An 11926-nucleotide genomic window follows, 5' to 3' on the forward strand; every position below is an offset into this window, starting at 1 on the left:
ACCATGTGCCACGTAGAGACGTATACAGTTCTGAAGTCCTCGTCCTCGAGTTATGGCCAAGGGTTTACTGTGATGTATTCAGCATCGTTATGTGTGATTGAGCCCAAGTGGAGTCCTAGCTTGATGTGTCGAAAAATTGGCTCCTTTATCTGCAACGTGCTCTTGTGGTGAATGTCGTCGTCACTTCCACTTATATGCCTCTCTGGACAATAACAGGTATGGGGTTCAACTGAAGGAAGCGGGTTTTAGTTAGATTCCTTGTTATTGCCAGCACTTTCATTTATGTTTAAGTAAAGGTCTTGCTAAATCCTTAATTATTAAATAACTATTCTTGGTCCTTTTGAGTCAATTTATTCATATGAAATTTCCAGGTTATTTGTGTCCAAGGTTGCATTTATTATGTTTATGGCTTTGGTTAATTTTATTTGTGCGAAGCCCTGTAAAAGTTTTGCAGCTTAATTTTGAATAATTCTGGGGAAATTTAATTTGACTTACTGTTTCCATGTCACTAATAGTGATATTGCTCATATTTTTAGGACAGAGTGGTTACGAGCTAAACATATTCACTGAATAGGATTTTCTCGCTTCGTCTACGTTTGGATGAGGTCCTTTCATCGACAGGAATTCTATTTAATTATAAAGCGGTCTAACATACGAATGTACTATTTGGCTTGCCACCTTCAGCTGTTTATTGTTAATTTTAAGGTGTTAATAATTATATTAATTTGTGTTAAGGCTGTTTAAATTACTTTCCTAAGTATTTGTTTAAGTGAATAAGTATACAAAAAGTTTAGTTCATGGCGACCGTGACAGGATTTTTAGCGAGAAGGTGGCAAGTGTTGACGGTCAGGTATAGCTCGTTGCGGGGGTTTCCAGTGATCCATTAATTTTACTTTAGTTGTTGTTAAACGCTAATATAAATAGATCGCGAAATATCGTTTCGTCTTATGCGGTGAGGTAATTAGCATATTGTAACATGCTTGTTTTCGGTGAGATTCTACTTATTTCTTACGTGTATAATAATTTAGTACTTTTTGTCTTCATGTATTAAGTTTTTTTGGCGTACTTATATTTAGCACGTGTTTAATTCAGTGTTTATTGAATGTAGCAGTTTGTTTGTTTAGCTCCATTTACAGTTACTAATTCGCGTTCAATTAGTTTTATATATAGATTTACACGATCTGTTTTTTGCTTTTGTTTAGGTAATTTTATTCAGCTAGATTAAAATGTCAGATTTAAAAGCTGTAATTTCCAGGCGCAAAACGGTTCGTAAAAAAGTTACTGTTTGTTATGATAAACTTGATAATTACACGGGTTTAGATCCAGCCTTGCAAACGATCGAAAGGGGTCTTCTGCTTAACTACCAGAAGAGTTTATTGGAATTGGACCAGAATTTTTTTGAATTTAAGTTTTCAGATGACAGGGTAACAGAGGCGGCTTTAGATACAGAGAGTGACATATGTCAGGAATACCAGGATAGAATCCAGATTTGCTTGTCTTTGCTGCCTGCTTCTCTCTCTAATCATTCTAATGTTAGCATTGATAATGCTCGTTCTTTGTTAAAGCAGCCAACTGCTCCTTTACCCAGGTTTACCAGTAAAGAAAACGAGGACTTCACGTCATTTCTTAAGGAATTCCTAAGTACCACTAATTCCTTTACATACCCAGATCGTGATCTTTAGTTGTTGCTCAAGCAGCAAGTAGACGGTCGTGCGAAATTGTTGTTGGATTCTTTAGAGGCGGACAAGCAAACCTTTAATGATGCAGTAGAGCTTTTGAAGGCAGCATTTGCTTTGGAAAGCACTCGTAAGGTAAACACGATCAGGCAGTTGACAGAACTTAAGTTAGGGCTTTCAGATGATCCATATTCATATATTTCAAAATTCAGGACTATATTGCAGTCTGTTAGTACACTAGAAATAACGGCAGATGATTTTATACAGTATTTTGCATGGTCAGGCCTTAATGAACAATTTAAGAAAGAGTTGGTTCAGATTACCAATCAAACTCGTCCTAGCTGTAAGGATATTAAGGATAACTTCTTTATTGCCACTGAAAGGTATGAGAATGCTAGGAAAATTTCAAAGTTTAAATGTCCCGCTATTTCTGGAAATTTTCAAGGGAAGAATCAGGATACTTCGACTAGTTTGGCTATCAAAGTCGACTCTAATATTAACAATGCATCAAAAAGTTGCAACTTGTGCCAAAAGGTAGATTCAAAGGATATTAATCACTTTATGTCCAAATGTCCAAATTTCCCTACTGCACAGGAGAAAGTATTGAAATTGTCAGAGTGCAAGGGCTGTGTAAAATGTGGAAGTTTTATGCACCCGACTACTAAATGTTCTTTCAGGTTTCGCAAAAAGTGCTATCATTGTGGCGGTTGGCATTTCTCCTTTTTATGCATAAAGACAAGCTCCACCCAAAGTAAAAAGGAGCCGTCTAGTTCTGCTACAGTTAAAACAGCGACGAATAGTGGAGTAGCCATACTGCCTAATTGTAGTAGTAGATCTGCACTTCCAACTTTTACTTTCCAAGTTTCAGGTCAAGGGAGATTATTCAGAGGGCTCAAGGATACCGGTTCACAAAGCACTTTTGTATCGGAGAGACTAGCCAATTTTGGTAAATTTATAGTTATATGCAATGATGTTGACTCGACAGTTAATGGTTTTAATGGTCCCAAGGTCTATAAAACTAGAATAGTAGAGTTGCCTATTACTTTAACCACTGGTGTAGTTGAGATTTTTGCTATGGTTGTGCCCTCGATAAATATAAAGTTGTCCTTACCTGGTTTAGGGAAGGTTATTAAAGCCTTTAAAGGTAGAGGTTATTCCTTTGCGGATTCCTTCCTAGACCCAAAATCTAGTGAAATTAGTGACATTGATGTCTTGTTAGGTTCAGATTCTTCTCATTGTTTGTTGGGAAAAGACGTTGTATTTGACAATAATGACCCCTCTGTATATATTGATACGTTACATGGCATTATGCTAACAGGAAATCTTGACAGATTGATCAATAATGTGGATTATTTGCAGACTCGTGACAGTAATTTCTATTGCATGAACACTGATTCCAGTGAGCCATTGTTATCTTTCCCTGTTGTGGACTCCTCTGTAAGTATATGCACACATTCTTTTTTATTGGGTTGTGATTATTTTAGTCCCTCATTTAGTGATGAAATTAAAGATCTTGATTTTGGTAATATTGCTACTAGTTGTAACTTTAATGTATTGAACACTAAAGGCAAGGTCATAGAGGAAAAGTTAAGAGAGGCCACTAACCATATACTTGAGGCAGAATGCCGTAATTATCTTAATTATGATCAGCCTGAATGTAATGAGCAGACAACTGATCTGAATAGGAAGTTAATTGATTTCACGCTAAAAAATCTTTTCAGGGAAACAGATGGCAGGATTAGGGTTCCTTTGTTGTAGAATGGTAAACTATCTCATTTACTCTCTAAGAATGAGAGGTTAGCTAAATTAATTTTAAAGTCTACATTAAAGAAGCACAAGAAAGATAAAGGTAATTTGCTATTGATGGATCAGACTTTCAGAGATCAGTTAGCCGAGGGTATTATTGAACCTGTAGATAATCTTGAACAATTTAAATTAGAACACCCAAATTATTCTTTTATTCCCCACATGGCTGTTTTCAAGCCTCAACGTGAGACTACGAAATGTAGGATAGTTTATCTCTCGAATTTGAGTGAAAATGAACTTAATAAAGGTTTGAATTTGTCCCATAACCAGTGTATGTTCCCGGGCCCTGATCTGAACCAGAAAATGTTGTCAGCTTTTATTCATCTTCGGTTCGACGAGAAATTATTGACATTTTATTTGAAAAAGGCATTCAATATGTTGACTTTGAGCGAGAATGATCAGGGAAAACTTCTATTTTACTGGTTTCGTAATGTTAGGAAAGATGATTATACCCTGGTTGCATTTCGCAATGTCAGACTAAGTTTTGGTTTACGTTGCAGTCTTTTTCTCCTTATGATATCACTTTTTTATATATTGATTATTAACTCTGATAAAGATGATTACAAATTAAAAGAATGTAAGAGGTTGATCTATTCATTAACATACATGGACAACGGAGCCTATCCTTGTGACAATCTTGATACCCTTCAGTGGGCTTATTCAGTTTTACCTAAAGTGTTCGAGTCCTTTAAATTTTCAGTGCAGCAGTTAATAACTAATGATATTTCCTTGCAGAGTAGAATTGATAAAGATATGAAAATTGAGACGCCTATAGAGAATAAATTGTTTGGTTTGACATGGAATAAGATAAGTGATGAAATTTTCACCAAGCCTATCAATCTTAATGCTGATGCCAGTACTAAACGTGAGGTTTTGACCACCATAGCTGCACAGTTCGACATTTTTGGATTTAATTTGCCACTCATGAACAGGAGTAGGTTATTCATGCATAGGCTCCAATGTTGTAAAGATCTTGATTGGGACAAACCTCTTAATAATGACTTGGTTCGTGAATGGAAAAACTTATGTAGGCAGGCAAATTCCTCCCCCATAATCAGAGTGCCAAGGTTTGTTGGTCCTAGGGACGGTGAATACAAACTAATAGCATTTACAGATGCCAGTCGTTCTCTTTATGGTGTTGTAGTTTTTATATGTCATGTTGAGACAAATCAGTGTTGTTTCCTACAAGCTAAAAACCGTATGGTTAATACACATTTGAAGAATAAGTCGATTCCGTCATTGGAACTTAATGCAGTTTTGTTTGGTGTTGAAAGCTTAATGGAGTTACACAGAGACCTTACAGGTGATGTGTGTATGAAGCCAATTAACATATCTGAATTACTGTTGTATACTGATTCAATATGCTCGCTTCATTGGCTCAATTCTTGTGTGTCCAAGATGGAAAAAATGCAGAGACTTGGTGTATTTACCACTAACAGGCTTAATTCAATCCAGAGGTTATGTGAAAAGTACCCTGTTAAGTTTTGTTTCGTTTTAGGAAAAGAAAACCCAGCAGACAGCACTACTCGCCCCTTTTCTTATAGGTCTCTTATGAAAACAAATTTTCTTATTGGACCAGATTCAAACTTTATCAAGACTGAAGATGAATTATCTGTTGTCATTCCTAATCCACTGACTGTTGACAAAATGGCTCCTGTCATCGATCATAATGTATATGTGGGAATTAATTCTGAACATTCGCCAAATAGTTCCGGAAATGCTCATTTAATAGACCCTAATGATATTTCTGATTTCAGGAGAATGGTTTTGATTCACCGAAGAGTCTTGCGGTGTGTTATGAAATGGAAGCAGAAGATAGGGATAGAAGGCAGTCCTAAATCACCTAATAGTAACCTGTTTGCTCAGGCCCTTACCCAGATTATATCTACAGAGCAAAAATTGTTTTTCCCTGAAGTTTTTTCGTATTTTCAGGATCAAAAGGTTAGACTTAAAGACCTACCTAAGATAGTTACTCAACTGAATGTTTTTCTTGACAATAATAACGTTATTAGGGTGAAAAGTAAGTTTAAGACATGGGATGGTCAAAATGATTTTCCTATATTGTTGCCGAGGGATAGTGCTTTAACTAGACTAATTGTTCTTGATGCTCATTCGAAATTATCCCACTCTGGATGTTATGCTGTATTGTCTGCCATTAGACGTACGTTTTATGTTCCTAAACACTTTTCTACCATTAAGAAAATTCTTAAAACTTGTGTACATTGTAGGAGATTCAACAACAGAACTTTCCAGTTGAATCAAAATGTTTATAGAGAGTTCAGATCTGACCCACCATCTATTCCCTTCAATAATGTTTTTATTGACTACCTTGGTCCTTTTACAGTTAAAAAGGACTCTGAATCTCAAAAGGTTTGGTTACTTATTTTTGCATGTACTTGGAGTCGAGGAATTGATCTCAGGATTTGTAATGACCTCTCGGTCAAGGAGTTTTTAAGATCTTTTCAACTTCATTGTTTTAATTATGGAGTACCACAACTTGTTGTCAGTGACCTAGGCTCTCAGCTTGTTGCAGGCGCCAACATAATTCATGATTTTATCAGTGATCATGAGACTCGGCTTTACTTTGAGGAGAACAATGTGAAACCCTTAACCTTTCAACAATACTTTAAGGGTTGTAGTAAACTCGGTTCCTTGGTTGAGACTTGTGTGAAAATGGTAAAAAGACTGCTCTTTGGTTCTATTAAGAATTGGGTTTTATCTTTTGCAGAGTTTGAATTTGTTGTAGAACACACTAAACATCTGGTTAATAAGCGCCCTATTGCATTTAAAAATGGATTGGGGGAAGCTAATGTTAATGATGTACCCGAACCTATAACCCCAGAGAAATTGATAAGAGGATACGATACTCTTTCTTTAAACCTAATTCCTTCACTGCAAGGAATGCCTCATGATCCAGACTGGCAAACACCAGTTAGTTCAACTAGTCGTATCAATGATGAGTTTGAGAAACTTCGTAAAGTTAGGCAAAATTTGATTGAGAATTATCATTCGGAGTTTCTAGGAACGCTTCTATCACAAGCAGTTGATAAGAAGGATAGGTACCGTCCAGCCCAGCAACATAATATTAAGGTAGGGGACATAGTCCTTTTAAAGGAACTTAACACTAAACCTAGCAGCTATCCTATGGCTATTGTCCAGAAACTAGAAGTCAATAGCAACGGTGAGGTAACAGGAGTGACCCTTTTAAAGGGTAAGACCAAGGAAATTATAAAACGTCACATCTCGACTTTAATTCCTTATCTAGAGGTGAAGGATTTGGGTGAAGATGACTGTATCCCTACCCCTGATGTTGAACAAAATAATGACACTAATAATCTTTGTGTTCGCAGGAAGGCTGCGATATTAAGTGAGCAGCGAACACGAGAATATTTGAATATGTAGATTAAGTTTGATTGAATTTTTATACAATTTACATATTAAATTGTATCCCTGGCCTGCAATGTCCAGAAAATTACGAATATAATTCGTAACTTTCCATATTTGTTTGTATTAACCTTGTATTTTGACTCAAAGGGAGTAGGTGGTTGTTTGATAGTTTTAAGTTGGTATTGAATTAGCTTGTTTTTCATTTTTTAACCCACTTCCATTGGTTCCCTTATTACCTTGTTATAACTATACAAGCCGATACGGTTATGTACTGTAAGACAGAAGCAGAGACATCTCTCCGACGGCAGTATGGCAACAACTCCTCCTCTAAGCCTTCTGTGAAATTACTAATCTTCGTTTTCAAGTGTTTTTCGCAGATGTGTTTCTTGATCAATAATTATACAGTGAGGAATATGTACAATATGTGGATGTTGTAAAAACCCCACTGGACCACTGGATATCTTCTTCTATTAGTTTACCACGACCATGTGCCACGTAGAGACGTATACAGTTCTGAAGTCCTCGTCCTCGAGTTATGGCCAAGGGTTTACTGTGATGTATTCAGCATCGTTATGTGTGATTGAGCCCAAGTGGAGTCCTAGCTTGATGTGTCGAAAAATTGGCTCCTTTATCTGCAACGTGCTCTTGTGGTGAATGTCGTCGTCACTTCCACTTATATGCCTCTCTGGACAATAACAGGTATGGGGTTCAACTGAAGGAAGCGGGTTTTAGTTCGATTCCTTGTTATTGCCAGCACTTTCATTTATGTTTAAGTAAAGGTCTTGCTAAATCCTTAATTATTAAATAACTATTCTTGGTCCTTTTGAGTCAATTTATTCATATAAAATTTCCAGGTTATTTGTGTCCAAGGTTGCATTTATTATGTTTATGGCTTTGGTTAATTTTATTTGTGCGAAGCCCTGTAAAAGTTTTGCAGCTTAATTTTGAATAATTCTGGGGAAATTTAATTTGACTTACTGTTTCCATGTCACTAATAGTGATATTGCTCATATTTTTAGGACAGAGTGGTTACGAGCTAAACATATTCACTGAATAGGACTTTCTCGCTTCGTCTACGTTTGGATGAGGTCCTTTCATCGACAGGAATTCTATTTAATTATAAAACGGTCTAACAAACGAATGTACTATTTGGCTTGGCACCTTCAGCGTGTTTATTGTTAATTGTAAGGTGTTAATAATTATATTAATTTGTGTGCTAAGGCTGTTTAAATTACTTTCCTAAGTATTTGTTTAAGTGAATAAGTATACAAAAAGTTTAGTTCAACCTCATCTCTGCTCATTCCAACGATACCATCATGATTTTTCAAACTTTTTATCTCATGCTCAAGAGCCAGGTCTGTTAACAATCACGAGTTAACGTAATTTTTGACCTGGCAACAACAAAATCTCCTGATTTCAAGGTTTCCATATGACAGGATCATCCTTTTAAAGGCAAAGATTAGAGAAAGGTGGGCAGGTATTAAGTATGTGTAGTTTAAGATATCACATGCAAAGAAAGGTTCTCCAAAGCAGCTAGATAACCTTCCAGACCACTGAGCGACATGCATAAATAAGATATAAGAGTCTTGCTACTTGCTCAAGATATTAGAAAGAAAAAAAGGCAAGCTTTCCATTTTCGTTTCTGTTCTCTTCTGGCTTTATATTTCCTGTATACCAAGATTGTATACTTTCCAAGATTTCAACCACCTCAAAACTTGATTCGTGTAGGGTTATCTTGATGAGTAGGCACTGTGTTTGAAAAGGTCCAATTGGAAGCTCTGAACAAATTGCCTCAAACTATATCGTCAATATTACCAGACTAGTTGTGATATGGTACTCCACACCACGTTTGTATGCTTTGCCTCCCTAATCCCTATAGGAGCTGTGACAATGTATGTGCCACTTTTGACTGCACTAGTGCCATGCTACTTCCACCAGTAATTTTTCTGAGTGAATGCAGGGCAGGAAATGCAATATGCAAAGCACCTTTTAGAGAATCCAATGGGAGGTACCCATTATCTGCTGAATCTTGAGGGCGCGACTGTAGAAATCCAAATCAAATGTAGTTATAATCTTTCTCTCATGACCCACTGCATAAGCAGATAAGCCCTGTGGCAGCCTCAGGACTCTATGTAAGGTTACATAATCTGTTTAAGAGGTTTTGAGCAGTGGAGGACTGGAGAAATTACTTCTGTGTTGGTATTTACAGGATTATGAAGAGATAACATGTGTTTTATGAGCGGAAACTTGGGGGCAGTCGCAGTTGGCATTACACATTCTTTAGCCACCTTCTCATGCTGAATGGCGCTCTCTTTCAGCAACAGAATTGTGTTATCAATATTTGGGTTACCCTCTTGATGATTCTGTTCGTCAGCATAGCTTGTGTGTTGAAAAGTTGTGCTTTTCATCATTACTTCGGTGAGTTGTAAAGTAATCAGCAAGAGCCCAATCATATGTAAAGTCAGATGAGAGAAGGTGTTGACATTGCCCTATTTGATAGGAAAGAAACCATCAAGTCCTGCTTTGATTGGCTGCTCTGGAAGGTATTTCAGTTCCAGCTGGAGGGATCGTTGGTAAGAATACCTTTTCTGGAATAACTAGGGGCTCATGTAAAGGTGGTCTATCTTCAACTCGCTGATTTATAATAATTACAGTACAATGGAATGTATTTTGCCCTGATGGTGTATCTTTAATAGAGCTATATCATCAGCTACGATCTAAATGCACTTTCCTCTCTTGACAAAGCTTGGTAGACAAAATCTACTGGTTTCTTTCAACCTCTGAGGACACCTTACTCCAAAACTTTTTCAAAATCAAGAATTTCATTTTACTCACTTTCGATGTAGACACAAAAGAGATTGTCACACCCTATAATAGATGGTAAGAGACAGTCCTATAGAAAATGGAGTATGTACTGTGTGCTTAAATTTGTATTTTCTTTGGTGGATGATTCACATGATGATACTTGCGGGTATTCTAAACCAGGAGCTGGAAAACATCTACAGTTTTGTCAATTCATCATTATGAATACCAGCTACTTGATTGATCAGGGGGCCAGAAAGGAGACTTGATAGGAATAACTGCAGCCGTTGGGGATTCTGAGAGACCCCAAAGTGGCCACTGAATGACCACACATTGCCTGGATTATAACCTTATCAATAATAACTATTTTAGGTTACTTCATTATGATTTCCACATTAGGAAGATGACTAGTCATCAGCTGCCTAAGATACTTTTGATAGTTTTCTACTTCACTTATTTCCTTGTGGTACCTCTTCAGAATGGACAAATAAATTTTGTTCACCTCGGCCATAGTCACAGTGACATCATCATCAGTGATCATGCCTAACAGAGTGATGATAAAATCTTCATCACATAGGGATGGAATGAGTCTGGTAGTATCATGAACCACTGGAGCGTTCAGCATACTATACGTATTTGTTATGATAGTGCTTTTCTATGGCAGATGCATCATAAGCATCTTTTAGGCTTGACACACATGTTCGAACTTTATCATCCTGACTATTGTTCCTTAGAGTAAGAATATTTTTACCCATACTATCTGATAAAACACGGTGGAGGATAGAATTTGCTGGATGAGAAGAGGCACACTTTAGCTTTTACAATATTTTTTTTTTTTTTTTTTTTTTTTTGTGTGTGTGTGTGACAGATTTGGCTGGCTGGAGTAGATGGCGACCAGGGTTTTTAGAAGAATCTGACCTTAACCGCTTCTCTGCCATTCGCTTACTCATATACTTATTAATTGAAGGTTTTCAGGATTCACTGTGGTAACTTTAAGAATTGCGTTCCAACTCACTCATGTTTGTCAAATATCCAAAAACTTTGTTTTGTATGTTTTTTACGTAATGATAGACTTTCACTACAACAAAAGACTAATTTCTTGATCATAGTAGAATTGTTCAACAGTTTTTTGCTTGAGTTTGCCCCTTCTTCATATATGACACACAAACTCTCTGTATCAGACATGCTGTTAGACTTGATATAGGCTTGAACAGTTCTACAACGTATGTTTTACCAGTAAGACCATGCAAAAAGAAAAAAGGAAAAAAAAAAAAAAAGAAAAGGGAAAGGAAAAAATCAATATCATGAAAGTAGTGACACCATAATGCAAAAATCAAAACTTCTTGGCTACTAATTTACACAGCACACTATGTATCATTTCTCTGTCTGAAATAAAGGAACAAATATATCATTATTTCCGGACATTCCAGTTCCTAGACTAACTGCAGCATGCATGTCCCTGTATATAAAATCCTGTAAAAAAAGGTTTTGAATTAATAATTTTTTTGTTTTGCGAACGGCACAAATTCTGGCTATATATGTTACCAAAATTAGGAAGAATTTTAACAAAAGTTAGTGATAGTGCCATCTGATTATATTTCCAGCACTAAAAACGAGTTCAGCATGATCGGAAATTCTTCAGTCTACTCCAAGTTGAAAATCTGTCAACAAAATAGCGAAGCTTTGAGAATTTCTAAATTAAGGGATTGGCTGCAAAGAGGTGTCCAAAAAGGGAAGCTAGTTTGATGACATGGCACCGCACTTATTAAAAGGAAACTTGAGATTTTATCACATGAAGACCAAATGAAGGGTTTCAATACTGAGATAAAAGAAAAGATAAACATCACTCCATTAAAATTTCAAGTGATAAAGTTGAGCAAGTAACATTAGATATGCATTTAGGACACATTGTAACATCTAATTGGAATATAATGACAAAACCTGTACAGCATGTCAATTTTATGCCTAGTCAAACATGATGCCATTAGATTTTAATTTTGCAAAAAACTATTTTATTTCCATATAAGTTTGTCAAAAAGCTCGCAGAATTCACTTAAAAGTTTTTTTGAAAATCATCATTAGGTTGTGAAATCGATTCTAAACCTTTGAAGTCTTAAATGTAACTATACTATTTTGTTTGGCATGAGACTAGCCTTTGACATTGTAAGATTTTATGCATATTTTTTTTTTCATATCTGCATTACGGTAGCTAAATAACATTTCGTCACCTAAATTCATTATATATAGGCTAGGAT

General features: G+C 36.2%; 1 protein-coding gene across 1 annotated transcript; it reads left to right on the forward strand.

Annotated features, from left to right (window-relative positions):
* The first annotated feature begins 3446 nt into the window (after nucleotides 1–3446).
* LOC137643540 (uncharacterized) lies at nucleotides 3447–8023 on the forward strand. Its single transcript, XM_068376284.1, has 2 exons — nucleotides 3447–7568; nucleotides 7889–8023. Exon 1 carries the CDS (start codon nucleotides 3540–3542, stop codon nucleotides 6882–6884), a length of 3345 nt encoding a protein of 1114 aa, XP_068232385.1. The 5' UTR covers nucleotides 3447–3539; the 3' UTR covers nucleotides 6885–7568; nucleotides 7889–8023.
* Nucleotides 8024–11926: the final 3903 nt, after the last annotated feature.

This window comes from Palaemon carinicauda, chromosome 1 (assembly GCF_036898095.1).
Source record: "Palaemon carinicauda isolate YSFRI2023 chromosome 1, ASM3689809v2, whole genome shotgun sequence".
Classification (NCBI taxonomy): Eukaryota; Metazoa; Arthropoda; class Malacostraca; order Decapoda; family Palaemonidae; genus Palaemon; species Palaemon carinicauda.

What these genes read in the sequence shown, in the direction of transcription:
- LOC137643540 (XM_068376284.1), top strand. Translation starts at nt 3,540, where the DNA reads ATGGATCAGACTTTCAGAGATCAGTTAGCCGAGGGTATTATTGAACCT.